This window comes from Erpetoichthys calabaricus, chromosome 7 (genome assembly GCF_900747795.2).
Source record: "Erpetoichthys calabaricus chromosome 7, fErpCal1.3, whole genome shotgun sequence".
NCBI lineage: Eukaryota > Metazoa > Chordata > Cladistia > Polypteriformes > Polypteridae > Erpetoichthys > Erpetoichthys calabaricus.
Genome location: NC_041400.2, coordinates 199,023,691 through 199,049,404, shown reverse-complemented (window position 1 = coordinate 199,049,404; position 25,714 = coordinate 199,023,691). Strand labels below are relative to the sequence as shown.

Below are 25,714 nucleotides of genomic sequence, written 5' to 3'. Positions count from 1 at the left end.
CTGTGGTATGTCATCCTGACCAACGGCTTTTCCATTCCTCATCCTCTACATTGCTGTCCTCACTTCCTCCTTGCTAATACGTTGCAGTACCTGATTCACTATCTCCACATCATCCAACCTCTTCTCTCTCTCGTTCTCTTCATTCATCAGCCTTTCAAAGTCCTCTTTCCATCTGCTCAACACTCCTCACTTGTGAGTACATTTCCATCTTTATCCTTTATCACCCTAACCTGCTGTACATCTTTCCCAGCTCGGCCCCTCTGTGTAGCCCACTGGTCCTTTTCTCCCTCCTTAGTTACCAACCTCCCATACAAATCATACGCCTTTTCTTTAGCCTTCGCCACCTCTCTCTTCACCTTGCGCCTTATCTCCTTGTACTCTTGTCTACTTTCTGCATCTCTCTGACTTTCCCACTTCTTTGCCATCCTCTTCCTCAGGAAATACAGGAGAGTATACAAATTCCACCACCAAGTTTCCTTTTCCTCCTTCCTCTGTCCAGATGTCACACCAAGCCCCCTTCTTGCTGTCCCCCTTACTACATCTGCTGTAGTTGCCCAGCTGTCTGGTGACTTCACTGCCACCTAGTGCCTGTCTCATCTCCTCCCTAAACTCAACCTTGCAGTCTTCCTTTTTCAACTTCCACCATTTGATCCTTGGCTCTGCCCTCACTCTCTCCTTCTTGATCTCCAACGTCATCCTACAGACCACCATCCTATGCTGCTTAACTACACTTTCACCTGCCACCACTCTGTTGTCTTTAATCTCCTTCAGATCAACTCTTCTTCATAGGATGTACTCTACCTGCGTGTATCTTCATCCACTCTTGTATGTAACCCTATGTTCCTCCCTCCTCTTAAAATACATATTCACCACAGCCATGTCCATCCTTTAGGCAAAATCCACTATCCTCTGACCTTCATTCCTCTCCTTGACACCATACCTACTCCTCACCTCCTCATCTCTGTTCCTTCACCAACATGTCCATTGAAATCCACACCAATCGCCACTTTCTGCCCATTGGGTACACTGGTCATCACTTCAACTCACTCCAAAAAATCTTCTCTCACCCATCGCACACCCAACTTGAAGTGCATGTGCACTAACAACATTCATCACCACCACCTCCAATTTCCAGCTTCATGATCATCACTCTGTCTTGACACTCTTTTTACCTCCCAAACACACTCTTGACTAGGGATGGGAATCGAAAACCGGTTCTTGTTGAGAACCGGTTCCCACTGTTTCAATTCCTTGGAATTGTTTGCCATTTTTGCAAACGATTCCCCTATCGATTCCAGTCGCCTCGAATGACGTCACCACGTTGCGTAGCGTCATTTACCCAGCAGGAAACATGACGCCTAAGCGGCACAAATGCTCAAAAGTTTGGTTATACTTTACGAGAAAGGATGACAACAGGGCAACTTGCAATACTTGCAAAGTAGATATTTCATCAAAGGGAGGAAACACTACGAATATACAAAAGCATTTGCACACAAAACACGCGATAACCTTAAATGAATGTCGTGTTTTTGATCCGCTCCGGACTAGTGAATCTCAACCCAGCAGCACCAGTAACGTTTGCAGGTCCTCTCCAGTTAATACGGCAGGTAACTAATCAACTAACATTGCATATTATGTTAGCACGATTTGCCTTATTGCAAAACCTGCTATTACTGTGCATTGCATTTAGATGACCATGACGAGAGAGACAGACAGAGTCTGGCTGTGTCAGATGCTGGCAGTTCTCACTGCAGTCTATCGGTAGCTTCTCCTTTCACAGAGGCGGGGAAAAGTAAAATGACAGGCCAGGATAGACGAATGTCACCGAGCAGTGACTAAGTTTGTGGTAAAAGGCTTGCACCCATTTGCCACAGTAGATGCCCCCGATTTTCGGTAAGTGAATGTGTTTAATTGTAGGCTAAGTCAGGGAATGTCAAATTTGCGTGTTCTCCTCTTACCAGATGTTTCATCCGTTTCCATTTCTGAGCTGAAACATGTGTTGAAGGCAGCTGTCACTGCAGATGGATGGGCAAGTTTTAGTCAAGATCATTACCTCACAGTAACGCTGCATTATGTCAGGAATGGCCAGGCTCAAGAAAAAGTCCTCAAAGCCAAACCAGTGTACCAGGCACAGACAGGGACAGCTGTAGCAGAGGAGACTGATGAGATCTTGGAGGAGTATGGTATCAAAGACAAGGTTGTGGCCGCCACTGTTGATAATGCAGCCAACATGGATGTAGCTGTCAAAATAGTTGATGGTTGCAGAATTGCACAGTGCACAGTTCCATTGGACTTGAGTTGATTGTATTTGTTGCTGGCTGATGTTTTATTTTTGAGTGCTCAGCTCATATATACTTTTAAAAAGGAGAGTGTAAATGTTACTGGACATTCTTGTGTAATTGCCACAGAATAATTTATGTTATACTTTGTTGTTGCTACAGAAGAATATTTTATTATTTTACATTTACACATTTTTTTCTGGGGACCCCGTGGCACCCCATTGAGGAGCCGTAGGCTGTGGATCTCTTAAGATCTCACTGTTGGGTTTGTAAGGTCATGCTACTCCTAAATTTCTATCTTGTTCAAAAATAAGATATAAAACAAAGTTCTAAGTTAATCGACCTGTGTGGTGTTCTTTTTTAAAAATAAGAATCGATAGGAGAATCGATAAAGAATCGAATTGTTAAACAGAATCGAAAATGGAATCGGAATCGTGAAAATCTTATCAATTCCCATCCCTACTCTTGACATGCTGTTCCTTCACAATAACTCCTACTCCATTTCTCCTCCCATCCACACCATGATAGAACAATTTGAATCCACCTCTGATCCACCTGGTCTTACTCCCCTTCCACTTAGTCTCTTCACATACACAATATATCAACCTTCCTTCTCTCCATCGTATCTGCTAACTCTCTCCTCTTACCAGTCATACTGCCAACATTCAAAGTTCCTACCCTCAGTTCCACTCTCTTTACCTTCTTCCTCTCCTCCGGACACTTCTTCCCCCTCTTCTTCGGACAACAGTAGCCCAATTTCCACCAGCACCCTGTTGGCGGTTGATGTTAACTTGGGGCTCAACTGATCCACTGTGGACATTTGTATTATTGTCTGCATATTGATTTGCCAAATTTTGACACTGGATGCCCTTCCTGACGTAACCCTCCTTGTCTTTTATTCTATGTAAAGCTTTTGTATATCCTGTACCTATCCGTTGTAGTGGTCTGTTCAGAAGACCCCCATATCAGTGTCACACACACACACACCCCTGCTGTTTCTTTAGGAGACTCTGAAGTGCCTCGAGCTCAGGGAAGGTGCTGTAGAAACACAATGTAGGATTACATTTAAAACTAGCAGCTAACATGCAGGCTTTACACATCGGCCACACTATCAAGTTTCACTCAAAAGTGCATCCATTACTCTCTTTTTGCTGATCATCCACCCTAACCCAGCGTTAACCTCTGCAAGTGGAGACTTCAGAATGCTCAGTGCAGCGCTTGAAGGATTAAAACAGAGTGTTGAAAGCATGGAGTCTAATCGTGCTAGGATTTGCTCAGGCTTATTACGTTGAAAGAAAGCCACAGTCCAACATGGCAGACTCCGAGTTCACTCGCATGGCGGTTACTTACCTGTAATCATCTAAATTGTGTTCTTACCAAGTTCGACAGGCACAAAAGGTAAACTGACCGGTTGCTACAGTTTGGCTATAAATCTCGTAGTTGGCAGCTTAACTAACCCTTCAAGTATTTTTCTGCCAACACATGCATGCCCAGGGTAGGTTAATGTGTGTGTGTGTGTGTGTGTGTGTGCGCGCGTGTTTTATGTCATTTACAAAAGTACTGCTGTGGATGCAGATGGTTTTTATTTAAAAGCACATTTTAAACTAAATACAGCAGTATGGACAGAACTTAAACATCTCACTAAACTCCCACCCTCCTTCATTCCCAAAATGTTGGCCCTCAAGATTCGCTTCATCCCCACGTATCCAATCAGCAGCAGTCTTTATTCTGGTGCTCGGACTCGACTGTACACTCACATTAAGATTCATGCATACCCTTTTAGTAAATTATTAAGCTTGTGTGAGTAGAAATGAATGTTAACAGACAAAGGAGAATTAAACGGAATTCAGAGGAAAGAGGGTGTCAGGTGTGGGGATGAGAGGAGGACAAAGATCCTGGTGACAAATCAACTTCACGGAAACAGCAGACAGGACATCCCAAGAGCCTGGAATGCATGCTTTGTGGGCTGAAACCAAATCCAAAATAATAAAAAGGACAACATGAACACAAAGGCAAACAAATGAGGATGAGGAGACAAAAAGCAGACGCATAGAAATGAAACCAAAAACCTGCCTCAACTCGGGACACCAAGTGTAGGATTAGCCAGACACGTGGACAGAGGCCGACAACACCCGGCCCAACAGCGACGCTCACCAAGTCTGTAAGACACTTGAATGGCATTCACAACAGGGATGTTAACGCTCGACTCACCCGTCTCGACCAGCAGGCGCCTTCGGCATCAGTACATCCAGTGCTCTTGCAGGTCGACTCGCCGACTGGGCCGGTGGCTTAACTCCTCGTCCTGCTGCAGCTGGCTGCCGTAGGGAACTCTTCAGCTTCACTACAAGAGGTTTACAACAAAGCCACATTAGGACAGAGAGGAAGGACCTGAAATGCAAAGGCAGTAAGCACAAAGACGGCAGCAACGCCAAAACCGTACGAGAAACTGGCAGAAAGCAAAGCACAAACAGATTGACATTTTAAAAGATTAACTTTCACACCTTGAACAGAAAGCAGACCACATCTAACATCTGAAGGCTGCTGACCGTTCGGACAAATCCAAAGCCCCTGTGATGGATCCCACATGTGGACTTGTGGTTCATATCGGACACGAGACTGCAATTCTCTACATCATTCAAACGATTTCGTTTAGACACCCCACAGGTGAGCGGCTCGTTCCCATACGGTGTGTGCCGAGCACATAAGCAGCAGTTACGCCACCATCCACATACCCTACAGTCATCTGCCCACATTCCCCATCACCACAGCGGTAAACTGACCACTGTGTCTCCATTTAATGTTACAGAAATGCCCCACAGTCCCATTTCTACACCGCTCTCCCTGAAGACGACTGTGGTGCTCATAGGCCAATGACAACATGGCAGGCTTATTCCCAGAAAACAAACAAAATAACCTCCTAGTATTGTCTTACACTCGGACTTAAACACCACAGCAATTCCAAGGTGCACTCTGCACTAAGGCGGCTCAAAAATGACCTGAACGGTCATCTCCTGATCCAGGACACCAGTCCCTCCACTTGAAGGTCTTCCAGGAATGGCAGAGGCGAGGAGCCATGAACCCTCAGTTTGTATCCTGAGCCACAGTCTGCACATTCATGGGGAACATGGCGGACTCGCACCAGCTAGAGCTTCAACAGTGGACTCTACTGTGGTCACGTCAAGGTCTCCGACCTTTAATGTTGTAAGCCAAGTTCTTAAACCTCAATTTATCCTCATCAAATCAAACCAACATGGGGGCCTCCCACTTTGCTTAACCCATACCCGAGTAGGACTAGGGGGGCTGACAGTTACTGACCACATCAGTGACACTGCTGCTCAGGTTGTGTGTGACACTGAGACACAGAGGTCAACCTCTCATTGCCTTTTGTGATGCCAGTTGACATCTCCTGCTGAGCTTAGTGATTTTAACAAATCACTCCAAGTTGTAAATCGATTGTCTCATCACATCGAGTGAACCTGTGAATTTTTAAGAAGGTTGACCAGATATTGTTCTAACAGACAGATCGCCACCCCAATTCATTTACCTTAAAGCTCAACTTCACGATGACCTACACACAAACCTGAGAACCACCACTGGAGTCGAAGCAAGCTGGCACTCTACAGACCATCAGGCACAGTGCAGACAGATACACAAAACTGACCACCAGTGTCATACTGGGCTTTACAAGTCAGCTATGACAAAAACCACTGCCATCACCCAAGAGACTCCACTGCTGACCCAAAAATGGCAATCAAACCAACAAAACCGGAAACAAGTTATGGGAGGCAGACATCGGACCTTTAAAAACACAAATCAAAAATCCAATCCGTTAGGAAGGCGGTCAGTAAAGGAGAGCTGGCGCATGTTTGCCAAAGGCCCACTGAAATGGCTGCAATACTGAGAGCGTCCACTGTGCGTGGTGGTGGAGTGCAAAGGAGGGCAGCATTCTGGGGGTCAGAAGACCAACGCGAGACGAGTTCTTCACAGACGGACCCCAATAGGCGGCTGCCAAGTCTGTCAGGTAAACTCTGCCCCTTTTGGTTACTCTCTCTGTACTAGTGGTCTTTTGTTCGACTTCTTTCCATTTTATATTTCAATTTATATTGAGTTAAACAGCAGTGGCAAAGGCTGGCACTCTGAGGAGCACCCAACAGCCGGGCACCATCTGTAACTCGAAATCCTTTCACAGCCACAGTTACCAAAAGTCTTCTGATCAAAGGTCATCACGTCACTATAAAAGTTCCGTCTCCAGTTTGAAAGAAATGAGGTTACAGTACAACACGTGTGAACAAAATAAGATGCGTTTTACTAGGGAGGGCATTCAGCCATGCCAGCCAAGAAGAACTGGCACTGAGCTGAAGTGGCAGTTACATCACAGCCAAAGAGCAAATAAAGTTCAGGAAATCTCCCATATTGGTGAAAAATCATCACAGTGACCAGCTGGGAATTTCAGGTATGTGCACCACCATGACAAATGCACACTGCCCAGCACCTCATTTGTCACATTACTGGCGATGGTGCCACCGATTCTGAGCTAATGGATAAAGAACTGAACGTTCCTTTGGCACCGAGGCTAGGATTTCACACAATTCGGATGACACAGATGGCTTTCCAGCAGTTATGCAAACGGGTTTGTCAACCCAAGCTGGTGGGTTTCAGGTCAGATGGGCCTGCTGTCTACTTCGGACCAACGTCTGGTTTTGTTGTCCAGGAAGGTGGGTGCCCTCGGTCTTAAATGTAGGCTGGAACTCTGCCTAAAAACAGCTTTAAGAAAGTGGACCAATCTACTTATGTCTGGGAAAAGCCCAACAGATTGAGACGGCTAAACGAAGCTGGCGATGCCAAGCAGAACTGTGGCACAGCCAGTCTATGCTCATGGCAATCAGGATTAGCCACACAGTGACAGCATGCAATGCACGGTCGTGTTTTTCACTGTAATAATGGAGACGGCAGAGGACACAACTAGAAGTGAAGCAGAACAAACATAACTTGGGGGTCAAACCGTACAAACCTGTAGAGGCCATCCGGAGGTTTGGCCATTTGCTTCAGCCAAGTGCAAGGATAGCAAACGCTTGAGGGCACCAAGAAACTTGACAGGTGAAAAGTCACAGCAGCTAAACGGCTTGGTGTCCTCAATTACTACTGCGACTGCGAAGGCCAAACCAGAAGGTAACGTCTGTGTGGCATCGGCCATCAAGTAGGATAACTTGGCATTATAAGCAGTGGCACAGGGGCGGGACTACATTTACCATCATGTTGCGTATACTGATGAAATGTGACATGCTTGGCCACTCATCTGTCATTAAGGTGGTACACTACCCGGTGTTGGTCTGCTGCTACAGACCCTGCAGCACACGGAGGGGTTCACACGAGGGACTTGCTTGAATGTCTGCTCAGATCAAAATGTGACAGCCCAGTACCTGGCATGAAGCAGCCAATCACGTATTAGCTACAGCTTCTCAGGCGATTCAGAACCCACCAACCATGATACACAAGCGAGTATTCTAAACACCTTGGCAGTTTTGGCAAAGCTCAGTCACCAGAAACAAAATGTCAGCTTACCAGGGGACATGGTGAAACGCGGCTCCTTCCTTCTGATTTGGCAGTTGACCAGACGTGACCCACCGCTCCTCTTCTTGGAGCACTTCTGTCGAGCAACTAGCTGGGCCAAATGGGCCGTTTCCTTACAAATGGCAGCAAAACACACAGTCTGAAAGAAAAAAATTACAGGCAGCTCTTAAAACTCATTTCCAACGGAGATTCAGAGAGGAGTTCACCGTTTTCCCCGATAGCGATACATTAGCACGATTCTACTCATATGGCAGCAGTCGAAAGCCAAGACCACAGTCCTTTACCACCAGAATGACGACAGAAGACTTCACAGACTGACTACCTCCAAGGTGGCACAAGGCTCTCCATACTGCAGCACATGGCTTGGCCATACCGGCCTCCCCACTGGACAGAGCCACTGACGTCTAAACTAAATGAAGGGCACCCGTCTACAAACAGCAGCAGTTTGGGGAAGCTTCTCTGAATGTGGACAGACTGGCAGCAACAAGGCCTCGACAGCTGCTTGACGAGTCTTCATTCAGAACACGGCACTGGGCCACGAATCGGACACTGGCACCGGATTTAGGAATCCCTTCCTCATCTCTCTGAACTGGCCAAGCGAAGGAAACCACACACACATTTAAACCGAATCGGTACATTTTTAGCCCAAAAGCTCCTCCAGACTTCAACTCCACAACTCTGCCCAGAGGTGGGAGGTCTACAAGTGAGTGCGGCTACCAGCCAATCACCTACTGACGTCAACAGCAGCAATGGCTTTACCTACCACTCCTCACCTTTGGGGCCAGTTTAAACTTCACATTCGGAACACAGACACATCATGGCTGCCACGTCCTCAGAAATTAACACGACATGTGCACAAGTTACAGGACCAGCAAAAATAAGGCTGGAGTGTGTGCGAGTTTTGGTACGTGATGTCAGGATCAATGTGTCCGCTTCAATATCCGACGAATGGTTCAAAGCGGTGAAGCAAATCAAACAAATGCTGACATGCACAAGTCTTCATCCGTTTGTCACACAGGCAATACAAGTGTCACATAGTCCTCCTCATCATGATGACCACACATTTAAAAGGTGTTCAATAAAACAGACTTCCTACATTTTCCCAAATGAACAGCTATTAAAAAAAATAAAAAATCCCATAATTACTTTTAACTTCTTAAAAGCTCACCCGGTCTTGTCTTTTGGGTGAATGCTGACCCAACGTGCTTCCGATTTCCCTCTGCTTTTAGGGTAATTGATCAAAATCAACACACACACACACACACTCTCAGAAACACACACACTTGACAAAGCAAAAAGGCTTCCCAATGTCACATTTCTGAACCGCTGCTACACAGCCGCGTCCCTCGGGTCAATTTTGACCTTCCATTCTTCTTGATGGAGAGCTTCCATTATTCTACTTGGGACTAATAAAGGACTCCCTCGGTGGTATCCATGCATTTAGTGGACTACAAGTCTCCGGTCAGGGGTCTGTCTGCTTACATATCACAAAACGCCATCTGCTCTCGGACTTGGGATCATCACTATGGCAGGTTAAGACAGCAAAGCCAACAAAAAGAAATCCGCGCCACCTCAAAAAGGTAAGCGGGTCAAAAGTGGTCCTGGAAGGGAGTTGGCACTTGCACTGCGAAGCTTTGATTGCTGGTGATACAAAATGAAATTTCGTTTACCCCCCTTAGCATTACATTTTTATTAAATCTCAAAGTCACCAGTGTAGAAAGTCTAATGATGATACAAATAAATTCATAAAACAGCACACTGAACACGTGCGAGTGACGTGAAGGTCACTTTGTTTCACTGACCATTTCTGTTTTCCAGCCTGAAGACACAGACGGAGCTCATCCACCATCACTGCTGACGAGAGGCGCTTCTTACGAGACGCCATTATGAGGCTAGGAAAAGCCGCATCACAATGGAGGTCACAATGAATGCAAAGGTCAAACGGTAAAAGGATGAAACGTCGCCAAACACCGAGCTGTCTTGAGAACTTGGCGATTTACAAACACAAATGTGCAGCGAAACCAAGCAGATGAAAAGGAAAGGCAAGCGGCCACACGCGTTACATTTCTAATTACAGAGAAGTGGCCAATGGGGCCACAGACTTCACAAATATCACAGCCGATTAGATTGGCAACTACAGCGGTCCCCCGCTACATCGCGGTTCAGCTATCGTGCCCCACTACATCACAGATTTATTACTACTACTACTAGGGGGCTCCCCCTGGGTTTTGGTTTACCGGATAAACAATTTAAAGAGATTATGTAACAATTCCCATGAAAATAACAGTCATTTTCATTTTTACTTTAAACCTTTTGTAAAAATAATATTTGTTCTTTATTTCCTGGCCCAGGTGTGGTTACATCTTTCTCACGGCACTTAACGCTGCTCACACTGTGAAGGGGGTCTGAACGCAAGCGAAGGAGATGTGATCACTTCAGCTGCTGTTGGCCAGCTGGGTGTTGTCCTTGTCACACTTTGCGTCAATCACTTAAACAGCCGGTCCAGCAGCTGTCCGTTTGCCACTTCGCGTCTCTGCCGCTAGCCTTGTGAAGTTGGGGTTTGGATGCAAGGGCTGAACGCACGCCAAGGAGACGGGCTCAAATCATCTGCTGGCAAGCTGCGTGTTCTGCTTGTCGTCGTTTTAAGAGCACCGGATGTTTGTCTGCCAAAAGCAATACAACAACCATGAGGTCAGATGTCCGTGAACTTGTTTTAAAATTGTAAGTAAGACGTGATGTGCAAAAGTCACCATCTCACGGGTTCTGCGTCCTAAGGTTGCAATGTCTAGTCTTTCTTGTGTGTCTCTCCGAGATGATCAGGTCTCGATCGCTTTGCTCAACCCAATACCCCCCCCCGGCCCGGAGGCGCACTGCACTCCTGCCACCTCACATCTCTCCCGTTCACATTGTGAAGTGGGGGGGGGGGGGGGGGGGGGGGGATGCGAGCTGAATGCATACGAAGCAGAAGTGGACAGATCAGCTACTGGCTTTGTGCTGCTTCTGCCAAGATGGCCGTTCTGCGTGTCGCTCATTTAAAAGCCTGAACAGCAGCTGTCCTCCTGTCTCACTGCCTTGTCTTGCGGGACGTCAAATTGTCTTCTGAGAAGATCACGCCTCATCTCCCTGCCAAGATTTTTTTTTATACAAGAGATGTCAAGTCATATCCTTAGCCCGACATCCACACATCATGTGTTTACAAAGTGTGTTTTAATAAGTTTACGTGTGTTTAAAGCGTGTGGGAGGGTATTGTAAGACAAACTATAAAAAGGTTTATTTATGTGGTCTTTCTACAGCGCAGATTTTCACCCATCGCCAATGGGTCTGGAATGTAACGTCCATGATAGGCGAGGGATCACTGAACTTCAAGAATAATCTCAAACTGTAGGGCCCTTTGATTTCCACAATGCGGAAAACACGGACAAGTCAGGGAATTAACACAAAAACAGATTGGAGATTTAAAAACAAATGTATGGAATTTGGAGACTGAAGGGGCAACGGATACAAACCTTCCCAATATATTAAACATTTGGGCAATCTGTAGATCAGTCATCCAGATACGATTTTCTAGTTTGTCTCTTTTCAAGCACACAATTCTTTGTAGAAATCCAGTTGTGCCCGTGTTTGTGCTTCTGTACGTTTTCTCATTAAAGACACACGAGTTAGCTAAGCTTCATGAGCGAGCAGGATCAGATACGCCAGCTACGTCTGAAAAACTAAGAAACACAAGTTTAACTGCAAAATGGGGCACAACAATATCCTGGAGACATTTACGAATCAGGACAGTAACTTTTCTGTGAGTTTTGCCAGCATACCATAGACTGGACACATAAAATGACCACGTCGGATAGAAAACACATCAAGAACAAGGAGCAATGAAGATCAATGAGCATAATGAGAGGAAACAACAACAACATTGTCAGACAAGACGCCAGTTTGTGGAGGAGTCTGTGGTCATGTGTGCAAAGCTGGACATACTGCCTGTGGTGGGATGAAAATGCGTCCTCTCTTTATTAAGCATTGCAATCAGGAGGCGCGTTCCCAGAAAATGAGCGGTTTGCACCAAACTCATCTGGCCCGCGTCTTTGAACACCACATGGACGCTGTTCTTCAGAAGACTTGTGGCAAGAGAATTAATGTTGTAGTTGATGAAACCGCCGATAGCCGAGACTGCAGCGTTCAACACGGGGACAGGCGAGTAGACATCTGACTGTATGGCAGGTCTAATTGTAAACCACCATTACATTCAACTGGTATATAAAGACTTCTGTGTAGAACAATATTAGTGGAAGGCCCTGGTTGTTAACGGGTTCCATTTTCAAAAATTAACATTTCTGGATTTAATAAACGTTTCTCCTTGCAGTGACGAGGCACACGAGGTCCAGAGTTTTGACTTCTGTTACAGGCGTCTCCTCAGATGCAATGAGCCCTTAACAGCGAGACTCTTTAATGCCCAGATTTATCGTCTTCCAGATTAGTTGGCCTTTATTTTGTGTTTATTTTAAGATGTGCTTTTGATGAAGCTGATGCAGATGTACAGTTTAAGTTAGAGATGTAACGATGTACATTTTTCAATCTTTAAGGTTTAAGAATCATTAGAATTAACTGACATCATTACGATTACAGGTACTGAAGACCAGGACTTTCTGGCAGGTGTTCTCATAATGGAGAGCTGTAACTTCTGTCTTTTCACAGGTTTGAGCAGCACACCAACCAACTGAATCTTGATGACATTTCAGCACAGCGGACAGACCAGGGAGTTCTAAAAGGGGTCACAGCTAACTGTCTGCTTTCACCCTGCTTGTGTCAGGTCATCAGTTTGGTGGCAGCACTACAAATACTTCAGTGAGGCTGCATCAGTAGTGACGTGGGTGACGTTTGCCTTCAAGAAGTCTGCAAGGAAAAGGAGATGGGCAGCCTTCATGTCACGCTGACGAAGGCAGGAAACATCAGGTAGAATCGGGGTTAGGGTCTGGTCTGAACATCTTCACCTGTACAAAGAACACATCAGCTCAGGCTGTGACTCGCACCCTATAGCTGAATGAAACCGAGGGAAAACTGGAGAGCCTAAAAATGAAGAACTTCACCTCCATCTCTGAAGGATGCACCAAACTAGCTGAAGCTCTCCCAACTCTGGACGACACTCGCTGTCCTACTGCAGTCTCAGCATGGAGGCTCGGGGCTCCTACCTGATGAATGCAAAAACCTACGGCTTTGGTGTCAATGAGGAGCTCCTGAACCAGATGGGTGTGTGCCACAGGACAGTAGGGTTATCCACATGCATGATGTATCCCAACTGGCCTTTGCCAAGTTTTCAAAACACTGGGATTCCCATCCTGGGAAGGAGGAATATAAGAGCTGGCCAGAGTGTTCAATCCCAGGCAGGCCAAACTGAAACTTGTGATGAAGCCATCGGCAGAGCCAAGTGAAGAGTGGATGGCGTATTTACACTGTGCTTCAAACGAGGGTCTCTCCTCTTCTGTGGAGCTGGCAGATTACAGGAAGGGTAGAAAGTGTTTTCCCAAAGGTGACAGATGGCATTGCCCTACATCTACTTGCCAGTCCGCTCAGGTGACCGTGAGAGGAGCTTCAGTGAATACGAGACGAGAGGGTCACACAGAGCGCTAAACATCAAGCGCCTCACAACCGTGGACTTCAATGGGGATGAGTGTCAGAGATGGAAACAAACCGAATTAGCACAGCTCCACGTTCAAACTAATGGCTCTGGATAGAATACAGTAGAACGACTGTTAGCTTGCTGAATTCAGATGTTTAAACGGACAAATTACATTTTTAATTTTAGTTATACACACGTGCGCGCGCGTATTTTTCACTCATGCCTTGAACTTATTCATTCATTAGTTTGTGCCGTGGACATTTAGGTACAATAAGGTACAGTTGTGCCAGTGTGCCGTTTCAGTCAGTTAACTTGACGTGAGTACATCAACTCCAGTCCATCACATCTGAACGGCATGCACCTCAAGGGCTCATGTTTGCTGCCCTTTAACCTTGACACCACCACCAAGGACCACCCACCTCACATGGGCACACAGTCACTGAACATTGAAAGGAGACGTGTTAGGTGCAGGACCCTCACTACTATAAACCACGACATGCAAGATTCTCACCTCTCCGCTCCGGATGTCGAGCTTCACCACTGATGGAATACTGCGCACGTACAACTCCAGGGTGGCAAAGCCAAACTTCCTGTAAGGAATGATCTCCCCGGTGAGCGATCTGTACTCGGACTGCAGCTGGGCCAGGGACACCCCATCTTTGTGCGACTGCAGCACGGCTCGCAGCATCTTGTTGGTTACCTCCTTCTCTTCCATCTTTAACCTGCGTTAAAAAAAACAAATGGAGTTTAGCAGTCAGGGAAGTTTTAGATAAAAACACAAATATTTAAAGCTATCATTATATACACAGCAGTAGAGTGTTGGGGAAACCGGGCAGACGCTGCGCCAGAGAACCAACTCCCAGATTTCATATCAATCAGAACAGTGATGATCTCCCGATGGCGGCACACTAACCCTAACGGCCACAGCATAAAGGATCCGAGGGGGAATTTCAAGACCCAACAGGAGCGGAGAGAATGGGAATAAAAACTGAGCTTAAATTAAATACTCCACAATATGGCCTGAAGAGAGACCAGAGTTTTAGGACTAAGACTGACTGACCAGCTGACCACCTTACAGACAAAGCACTTCAAAGAACCCCTTACAGGACTCTAGATGAATTAACCCTGAAAGTCGAGATCAAGGACCTGATAAGATGACCATCACTAAAGTTTATTTTGCTAACGTTTGAACAAAAAGGTTGTTAAGATGAAAGGAAAAAAAAAAAAATCCCTTGGCTGTCCCGATACAAGCGAGAGTCGTTTTCAGTTTCTTTGTTGCACTTTGCCCGATGAGGGGGTCTTGCGTTTGTAATCTAGTTAGTTACTCTAAACCAGGGGTGTCAAACTCCAGTCCTGGAGGGCCGCAGGGGCTGCATGTTTTCATTCTAACCTTTTTCCTAACCAGTGACCAGTTTTCACTGCTAATTAACTCCTTTTCCCTTCCTTTTAAGAGCCCTGGTTTTAAGGATTCAGTCCTCTGATTTGATTCTTTTCTTTATTAAATGGCAGTCAAACAGAAATGAGATGTGAAACGAGCCAACGGATGACCAGCAAAACTGGGATTTCAAACTCCAACCAGTTTCACTCCAACCAATCCCTTAATGAGAAGCCGATTCTTGCTGTTAAACTCGTTATTTAATTCCATGGCTTGTTGCTGCTCTCATTTTGCCATAGCAGACATTTCCAGAACTGTTGATTTTTCGGTTTTTTCTAAGAACTCTGTCAAGATGTTTTGGTGACCTGAGCAGACTTGACCTCACCGAGACTGTCACCTTTATTTACAAATGTTGTGTGATGTGCACAGGTGAGATGGCCATGAGGCAGCTTGTTTTGTCTCTCATTATTATTATTTGGCTGCTAATTAAGGAAAAAAGAGACAACTAAGAGGTCTGAGTCACGTTAATTGAAACTAAGGCAAACAAAGTAAATTAGCAGCAAAATCAGGTCACTAATGATGAAGATGGTTAGAATGAAAACCTGCAGCCACTGCGGCCCTCCAGGACTGGAGTTCGACACCCGTGCTCTAAACAATAGCGTCATTTCACCCTACTTTCTCCAGTATCATTATATACATTTATTTCTAAATGGCCTCCTGTATGTGAATCCACACCACTGGACCACCGCCCTGATTTGATCAGAGAATACGCTCTGACTGGACTGGACTTGGGGTTCCTCCAAGGTTTGTCCTTTCACTGCACTCTGAAGAGCAGATCACTTGGTGCCTCTCTGAGTGAAACACCGGAGCACACCGAGGACTGACAAACACACCAGAGCTTAAATTACGTACCTGTGCGATACTGGGCGCCGATTCTCATTTATATAGAAATAAATCCCACGTTAACAATCGGTGAAACACCGTGAATACAACGCACCAAATCAAAAATCAGCAATCCAAGTGCTTCTTCTCAGCTAGGACTCCTCTTGAGTGGGTTTGCCCCACCATTGAAACATCTCAGCTGGGTGACCCAGTGATCTTTACCACCTGCCAAATGGGCCGCGACTCTGAGCTGGGGTAAGAGGAGCCACGGCGCCCAATCTTGAGATTTATTCAACTGCTGAGAATTTGACATTTGTTTACTTCGATATGGCGCTCCTGTTCCAATCCTGCCATCCTTCACATCGGTTCACTGCCACAGTGAGCCTACGAGTGGCATCACATATGCCACCTTGAATCATGTTAAACAATCGGTCAACACCAGAATCCACCTGGGCTCTGGCTCCAGTGGCCGAGTCATGACATTCTAGCAAGTGTCATGCGCCTTCTGTCTGAAGCTCAACACGACACACACGTGCGGCCTTTAGGCCACAACTGGTACTTCAGCTTTAGTCTGCTCGCTCGCTCACATATGGCAACAAATACAACTTTGGAAATCAAGTCAGCCATCTTTCCAGCTGGCTTTAGATGCGGAGCAGTGAGGTAATCGCACAGCTAACTTTAACAATGCTTTTCGGTTCTTGTTCATGGGGCTATCAGCACAGGCTGGATAAACGGATTCACTTACATGACAAACAAAATCAAATAAAGTGTTTTATCAAATTTAAAACAAGTGCGTTTCCTCAGAATGACTGAACAGGCGTTGTGGTCACATCTTACACGGTTGTTCTGTTAGACGACTGCCCCATCAGCTCGGCAGACCACCCTTTGACTGTGGCAGCAAACAACTCATTCACAGCACAACAGGAACAATAAGACTGTTAAAGTCAATGGCTCCACGACTCACAACGAGAGATGTAAAGATAGGCCCGTCCTTGTGGGGGCTCCTAAAACAACTAAGAGGAGCCAGAGAGCCAGGCACTTGGGGTGACCCACTGGATGAAGGGAGCTCTTCACTTTCACCACTAAAATGCCAGCCTGGATTGGACCAAAAACTCAAGACAAAGCATCCAGCACGGACCTCACTGGAGGTTCTGAGCCCTTGACGATGCCCATGTGGCAGCCTTTAAGTGAATACGTGCAGACAAGCCAAGAGACGGGACAGACTGAAGCTGGAGGATCACTGGCACACGTGGCAAGGACTGCAGCATATTACCGACTATGAACAGACGACATGGCGGGCTACAGCAAGCTAGGCCACACTGCCAGATGAGCTCAACACCCACTGCCATGGGGGGCTGCCAGTCACTGGAGGCACATATGACGCACCGTTGTCAGTAACCTCAGCGGAGGTGCATTAATCCCCCATAAGGCAGCAGGCCCCGACTCCATCCCGGGGCATACACTCCGGGCCAGCTCACCGGAGTTGACTGGGGTCCTCACGGACACATTCAATCTGTCCCCTGGCACAGGCATCCGTGCCCTCCTGCTTCTAGACCACTACCATCGTGCCCCTTCCAAAGAAATCCCAGGTGAGCCGTCTAAATGAAATGGCTTGAGACTTGTCAGGGCTCACATTCAGAAGTCAATTCCAGCGACCCTGGACCCTACAGCAGGGGTGACGACCTCCGGGCCTGCAGCTTTTCATTCTAACCCTCTTCCTAATCAGTGATCAGTTTTCACTGCTCATTAACTCTTGCCCTTCATTTTTATAGCCTTGTTTTTAAGGATTCAGTCCTCCGAATGTATGCCTTTCTTCATTAAATGACAGCCAAACAGAAATGAGATGTGAAACGAGCCGACAGATGAGCAGCAAAGCTGGGATTTCAAACTCCAATCACTTTCTTAATGAGAAGCCGATTCTTGCTGTTAATTAAACTCGTTCTTTAATTTCATGGCCTGTTGCTGCCCTCATTCTACCACAGCAGACATTTCCAATGCTGTTGAGTTTTCTGTTTTTTCTAAGAACACCGTCAAGATGGTGACCTGAGAGATCAGCCGTACTGAGACCTTCACCTTTATTTTCAGATACTGTGAGATGGGCACAGGGGAGCTGGTCATGTGGCGCCTCATCTTGTGTCTCATTATTGTTTGGCTGCTAATTAAGGAAAAAAACATTTGAGGGTTCTGAGTCTTCAAGAGCGAGTCAAATGAAATGAATTCAAAAGAAATTAATTAGCAGAAAAACAGGTCACTAATGAAGAAGAAAGTTAGAATGAAAACCTGCAGCCACTGCGGCCCCCCAGGACTGGAGTTCGACACCTGTGCCCTCCAGTATGTGGACCACTGATGATGCAGTCAATGCTGCCATCCACACACACACATCTAATAATTCATTACATTTCTACAGCGCTTCTCAGTACTCAAAGTGCTATCCACACAGCGAGGAACTGGGAAGAGAACCCACAAACTTCCACAGTCTCCTTACTGCAAAGCAGCAGCACCACCACTGCGCCACCTGTGAGAAAAGGGACACATATGGAAGAATGCTGTCAGCGTTCAGTACAGTCGTCCCATGGAAACTCGGCAATAAACGTGTCCCTTGGACGGACATCATCCCTCTGCACCTGGGTACTGAATTTCCTCACAGACAGACCCCCAGTCAGTCAGGCACAAGAACAATCAGCACCAGCTGCCCCCCAAGGCCGTGTGCGGAGTCCACTGCTCTACACCATGTGTGGCCTCTCAGAACAACACCAGCATCATTCAACATGTGGAGGACACTGCAGTCATAGGGTTGATTACTGGGGGGGGGGGGTGGATGACAGAATAGAAAACAACCTCCCTGAGTACAGAGAAGACCACCAAGGAGAAGATTATCGACCCAAGGAAGAGGAGGCTGCTGCACACGCCCATTTACATCAGTGAGGACGAAGTGGAGAGGAAAAATCTTCAAATTCCTTGGAACCGACATCAGCGAGGACCTGACTTGGTCTTACAGTACACAACACCTCATTAACCGAGCACACAAGAGACTCTTCTGAGGATGACAGCTGGCATGCCAACCAAAATTCTCACCAATTTCTACTGTTGTACAATAGCTGCTCTGCTCTCGTATGGCACGGTAACTGCTCCTCGCAGGAAAAGGCGGCACTCCAGCATGTCAATAAATGTGCACATCTGGAGTAACCGTCCCCTCGCTACAGGACATCTGCACTACTAGATGATCAGGAGGGCTCAAGACAACTCATCTCAACACTCGCTTCTCATGCTGCTGCCCTCAGGAGTGTGAAATCACACACACACCACGAGACTGGCGAGCAAACAGACTCCTCAACAAGGCGAAACGTTCAAGTCGTAGCCTCATAGATGGTGTGGACTGCTGAGCCGTGTCATCAGGCACTGGGCACCTTGTTTTGTAATCTCCATTGTAATGGTCATTTCTTTTTGTCTTTGTATATGAAGGTGAGACAGCAGAGTAAGAATTTCATGACATGGTTCTAACTTGTGCATACGACAATAAACTTATACAGCAGACTTGGGGATACGGAGGAGGAAACACAAACCGCACACAAATGTTATTCCATTTTATCTAACAATTTCTAAAAGGTTTTCACAACCTTACTTTGGATTTTGATCATTCATGGAATACCAACTTGCAGAAGTCACAAGTGTTACATTTCAACACACTCCTCTTTAATATTCCAGACATTTTGTGGAGTTTTGTCAGAATTTCTGGGCACTGAGGCTCCCAAACCACCTTTGAAAGGAGGTCCCAAGTAAGTGAGATGTGACCCCCCACACCACCACGAGGGAAAAAGCAGTTTATGGGCATCAAAAGGACAAAAATCCCAAAGTTCTGTCATAGAGGAGGTGCTCATGTGAACTTCAGGATTTAAAACCCTGACGGGTTCTTTAATAACCAGAAGTGTAAAACAAAATCAAAACTGAGAAGTGTTGGGGGGAAAAAGGACGCGACTTGTGCAAAACGTCAAGCACCGTTTCACGCTTTCAAGTGAAGTTACAGACAAGCCTTAACTTTCTTTCCTAGCAAACTTACAAACTGCAATAAGAAACTAAAATGACTTAGAAGGGCTTCTCTCTCAAAAGACATCCATCCATCCAATTTCCAACCCGCTGAATCCGAACACAGGGTCACGGGGGTCTGCTGGAGCCAATCGCAGCCAACACAGGGCACAAGGCAGGAACCGATCCCGGGCAGGGTGCCAACCCACCACAGGACACACACAAACACACCAAGCACACACTAGGGCCAATTTAGAATCGCCAATCCACCTGACCTGCATGTCTTTGGACTGTGGGAGGAAACCCACGCAGACACGGGGAGAACATGCAAACTCCATGCAGGGGGGACCTGGGAAGCGAAGCCAGGTCAAAAGAGAGATTTTGAAAATAAAGGGTCAGGAGGAGGGTGTAACTGAACTCCTCAAAATCAATTTGGGGTGACCCATACAGGACTGGCACCAGACTCATTTCTTACACAATCCAGGAGCCGTAAGCAGCAATCATCGACTGACGAATACCCGCAGCATGGCCGACAAGTGATCCTGCCAGGGACGGATTTGGCACAACCCTCCCAGAGCCTTACCACGTAAATTTGGTCACCTCAACGACAGCAGCAGGACAACGTGAACGTCACGCTCACCTCCACATGCAGCACAAATCGGCCCGGAGGGTCTCGCGCTGCGAAGATGTCTGAGATTCAGTGGTGGGCTTCTCCTGTCGTAGGCAGCCCACTTTGAAGTGCAGTCTGCTCTGTGACCGGACAGAAAGTGGCGTCCTTCACACAAGAGGGGAGGACCCCAAAAATGAAGAAGTGAGCGAGTGTGAAGAATCAAGTTGAATACACATCTGCAGACAGAGACAGACGGACTGAAGAACTTCTGAAAATGAAGTTAAGAGGACAGCAAAGTGTCAAGTCTCGTTTGCCATGCGGCAGATGCATTCCCAAAGAACAACGTATGAGTGTGCTGTAGCGTGTTAGCCATTATGAAGGTAGAGAAAAGCCAAGCAAAATGACACCTTTTATTGGCCAACTAAAAAGATTACAACATGCAGGCTTTGGAGGTAACTCCAGTCCCTTCATTACATCTCGCCTGAAGAAGAGGCCTAAGTGGCCTCCAAAGCCTGCATGTTGTAATCTTTTTAGTTGGCCAATAAAAGGGCTCATTTTGCTTGGCTTGTCTCTACAAAGAACAACGTTAATTAAACAATTCCTTTTAAAAGGGACATCACAAAAGGGTTAAGAATCACAAAGGCAAGCAGCGACTTTAAAACAAGTTGACAAGTGTAATGGGCTAGAACTCAGTATTGTAAAGAAAATGACATTTCTGTGTGTTGCTTTGTGTAATGAGCTATAAACCAGCGTTTTAAAGAAAAGGCAGAATTTCTGGAAAATTCTGCTACAGGTTATTGCTGATGGCTATCTACAGGACACAAATATTTACCTGCCTTGCTAAAGAGTCACCTGCTTTGATTTCGTATCTTATCTACACACAATGTGGGGAAACACAACTGTCTGCTTCCTTGGAAAACGAACGAGTTCTGGGGACATTGGTTTCTAATCAAACGCTCAACGTAAATGTGTTTACACTATTTGTTATACAGAGTGAATTGACTTGCACCATTGTTTTCACTGATTAATATGTCCATCTATACAGAAATTGAAGCATATATTTATATTTATTTATTATATATTTCTGGGAAAAGGAGAATAAAAGTAGAAGAAAACAGGAGTATGGTCCGAGACTCGGGACTGCGGTCTGTTCCTTTTCACCATTTCGCTGTGACTACACGCTGTACCAACGGTGACTCATACCTGGACCAGGTTCCCCTAAGCCTGAGGTCGGTAACAATAGCAAACACTTAGGAGCCAAAAGTAAATATGGTCAAGAATTCAACCTACAGCTGCACCTGACAATTAATAATCAGTTCACTGTCTTGAATAATCGATTCGTTTAGATTGTAAAAAACAATGAAATGTAAAGATGTTAATTTGAATTAAATATTAAACAGAACTTTTGCTATATAGGGTTGTATAAAATTTTCAGAATACTAAACAATGGACTACTTGTAGACAAAACATCGGTTTTTATAAAACATTTAAATAACTGGTAGTGAGAAGGCGAGCAAAACAACTCCAAAGCCTCCAGCTTTGGAGGCCACTGGGCCCCTTCTTTAAGATGTCATTCCTGTGATTCCTTCTTGCCTGAACAAGGGGCCCAGTGGCCTCCAAAGCTGGCATCTTGGCATTTGTTCCGTCAGCCAATCAAAGGAGTCGTTTTGCTCGACTTCTCACTACATCCATAATGGCTAACAGGGTACAACACCCTCCTAGTATAACAATTGGCAAACTGGCACTTAACCTCAGAGCCACTCAACTTGTTCAACATTACGACGTTTGCCTCTTGAGCCACCATAAGATGACAGAATGAAGGACTTTGACACAAAACAAGCAGCAGCAACCCTCTATGGAGACCAGACGGACAGAATCAGCACGGCTACTGACATTTTAATGTTCCTCTCAAACTTTTGCTCATTGATTCTCTGTGCAAGAGAGGACAGAGCCGAGACTACTTCACTAGAAGACTGGCATCCTTCAACATCTGCAATAAGATGCTGCAGATTTTCTATCAGATGGTTGTGGCGAGCGCCCTCTTCTAATGAGGCAGCATTAAGAAGGAAGACGCCTCACGCCTGGACAAACTGGTGAGGAAGGCAGGCTCTATTGTTGGCATGGAGCTGGACAGTTTGACATCTGTGGCAGAGCGACGGGCGCGGAGCAGACTCCTGTCAATCATGGAGAATCCACCGCATCCACTGAACAGGATCATCTCCAGACAGAGGAGCAGCTTCAGCCACAGACTGCTGTCACCGTCCTGCTCCACTGATAGTGTGATTGAGGAACGATCTCCTCAGTCTATGCGACTGTTCAATTCCACCGGGGGGGTAAACGTTAACATTATACAAAGTTATTGTCTGTTTTTACCTGCATTTTTATTACTCTTTAATTTAATATTGTTTTTTTGTATCAGTATGCTGCTGCTGGAGTATGGGAATTTCCCCTTTTGATTAATAAAGTATATCATTACAGTGCTGAGCGAAACAGGAAAATGTTTGTGATAAATACTAAGGTCAATCATTATAACCAATCGTGTCACAGTTTCGGTTTTTAAATGTCACGCTAGTGTTGAGACTGAACACACGTTTATTACACCCTAAAATATGATTTATCAAAAAAAAAAAAAAAATCACATGCATACCCTAAGTAAACAAAATATCCCTAGACAAGCTTTAAAATTAAATTAAACTTGCAATGTGGCTTAAGTATTCAGAATCACATCGAACCAAACAGTCAAAATTACACGTTTGTGTTTTTATATAAACTGACAGATGGTTTACTGGCAAAGCCAGTTCCACCACCATCATCATCATCATCACTTTATTACTTTATTTTCCTTAAGTCTGCAGCAACATTTGAAATGAGCAGACTGTCAGAAATCTCCTTAAAACTCAAAGTAACTGAAATCAGGAACGACCCCCCATGGGATAAGTAACACGTTATCTAATCAAAGAAATGGCCCTGCTGACTGTGTGTAGATAAGAGTACACCACACTCCCCATCAGGCATCATCGGTGGATTAGGCCAACAGCTCAGCGGGGTGCCAGCAAACCCAAACGGCCGAGACGATCTCGTCCTCTGGGCTGCTGCTGCCGCTGAAGATGCGATACTCGCCCGCTTACGTCTGCGTTAGGACTCGACAAAACATTTCAGAGAAGTTACGCTGGGCCGTTAAACTTTAGCAGGCTTATATTCGGTCCTATGGAGACATCCAGAGACGAGAACCTGGTAGTGCACATTATAATTATTGGGGCTGTGGGAACTTGTCGCCTGACAGACCAGCAGCAGGTAAAGTGGCACCTCGGCGGCTGACCACGCAGCACGAGCGCGTATCGTAAACTCAGCGGATGCCTCGCCTCGGATTCTCATCGAGGGAGTTGTCTGATGCTCGTCTGTCTTTAATTCCGACTTTTTGGGATTAGGATATCATCACAGCAGCGTGCGGTGTTACGGGACCGGTGTAAAAATAATGAAAGGCATCCAAAAATGAAATCCCCGTATAGAATACAACACCCCCCCGATAATCACAAACCGAGATGTCGGTGTTATGAAGAGCGAGCGAACAGAAGCGCACGGAGCCGGACCTGGCGGGATCTCTCGCCCATTTAAAATGGACTCCTCAGATACCGTGTTTAGCTGAGCGGCCCCGGTCCATCTAGCACCCCCCATTATAAAGCGCATTTTTTACTTGATGGTCTGTAGACTGATCAGGACACATCGCGGCGCGGAGACGAGTGCATTGAGAGGTGCAGGGGATGATTACCCGGTAAACCCACCGAAACTGAGCCAGTCCTAAAATATGCACAGGGCCTTACATTCGGGGGCTCACTTCACTGTTCTCGAGCACCCTTTGGAATTCTTGTTTACCGCATCATAGGGAGAGAAATAAAATCACGAAATGGCGTCTTAAAGAATATTTATTGAGCGGTTGAAGCCGCGCAGATTTTGTTTTATAAAAATGGGAGATTTGAAGTTTCGTCAGTGGTTCTTAAACGGGAGTTTTTAAAAATCCTGCGTGCGCAGCTGGTGAGACCTCAACGAAGACTTGTCCGGTTTCATTCAAATCGACTCGTCCGTTGCCCAGTCGTTTCATGCAGACAGACGGCTGTGGCGAGTCGAGCACTGAAAGCCAACACAAGGGAAAGAAAACGGCGGAGGAAACCGAAAAGAATCGAAAGTTACGGCAGTGCGGGCGAGTAGTTTACAAGTAGGCTGTAAGGCATCGGCTGGTACAGGTGTCGGTTATCCGGTTTGTTTGAACTGAGCGCTGACGAGGACTACTTCATGGTGCGGTGCGCTGGGGGGGGTCACCGCGGTTTAACCACACGTTCGACTCGGGGCGCTGGCGTCCATTTCTCTTCCGTCTCACTCAAACTGACGGGGCCTTCCCCTTCCATTATTTTACTCGGGCACTCCGCTCGCACCAAGCCTAAGCGGCTCGGACCTTCGGCAAGTCCCTCCAAACGTATAACCACAAGCAACTGCGGACGTCTGTAACTTCTGCGGCGGCCGCCTCCTCCTCCTCCACCACGCCCCTCGTATATCGAGAACTCCTTCGCAGGCACGCCATCACCCCAACAGGGCTTTTTAAAACGGAATTTTGATTTTGTAAGTTTACAGAAGCATAACCACCAATGTCGCCACTAGAGTCATCTATTCGGCCCGCCAGTGACGTTGTACACCCTGCCCGGCACCCCCACCTGTAAAACGTACCTGTTCACAAAACTCCCGTCCGACGAAATTCCAAACTGCGAATGAAACGGCGGGCGGGCGCCACCTGCCTTATAAACGGAGCCAGTGCGCATGCGCCTGTTGTGGCGCGGAGCGTTCTTTTTTTTTTTTTTTTTGCTAGCCGGGCAGACGCCGAGAGATTCGAGATGGACGCGTCGGTCCGGCCCAGCGACAGACCGACCGACCGACAGACAGACGGATAGACCGACAGAGAGAGAGAGCCTTTCAAGAGAGACGTGACTTTAGGTTCATCTCAACAACGGCTCTGCAAATGAAGAAGTCTGGGACGCTGTGGTAAACCGTTTTAGGACGGACTATGCAATGTGTCTTCAATCCAAACTGTGCTCGTGATGCCATTATACACACCATCAAGAGCATGTGGCATTACAAGGAGGTGGCATGGGGCACTTGTGATGTGTGCATACTAATACAATGTGTGGGCACAAGTTTGGAGAATGACCCCCGGGTTGGCTTTCACAAAGTGTGCGGCTTCAGTGTTTTTAGGTCTTTCTGTCAGATGTTTCTGTGAATGACAAGCAGTTCAGAAGTTTCAAAGGCTTTTAATGACAATGACGTTAAGTTTATGCGCAGAGTCCATATCTGCAGTGTTGGCCCTTCTTTCT

General features: G+C 46.3%; 1 protein-coding gene across 2 annotated transcripts in view; it reads right to left on the bottom strand.

Annotated features, from left to right (window-relative positions):
• The window catches only part of tdrd7a (tudor domain containing 7 a), a 72,597-nt gene extending 47,464 nt beyond the window's left edge, over positions 1 to 25,133 (bottom strand). For both annotated transcript variants that reach the window (XM_051929901.1, XM_028805921.2), the window contains exons 1-4: positions 25,074 to 25,133; positions 13,976 to 14,186; positions 7,842 to 7,989; positions 4,491 to 4,620 (exon numbers count right to left, since the gene is read on the bottom strand). In XM_051929901.1, coding sequence (XP_051785861.1) covers positions 4,491 to 4,620; positions 7,842 to 7,989; positions 13,976 to 14,179 — 482 coding nt within the window. In that variant the 5' untranslated portion in view covers positions 14,180 to 14,186; positions 25,074 to 25,133. The remainder of the gene's footprint in view (positions 1 to 4,490; positions 4,621 to 7,841; positions 7,990 to 13,975; positions 14,187 to 25,073) is intronic.
• Positions 25,134 to 25,714: the final 581 nt, after the last annotated feature.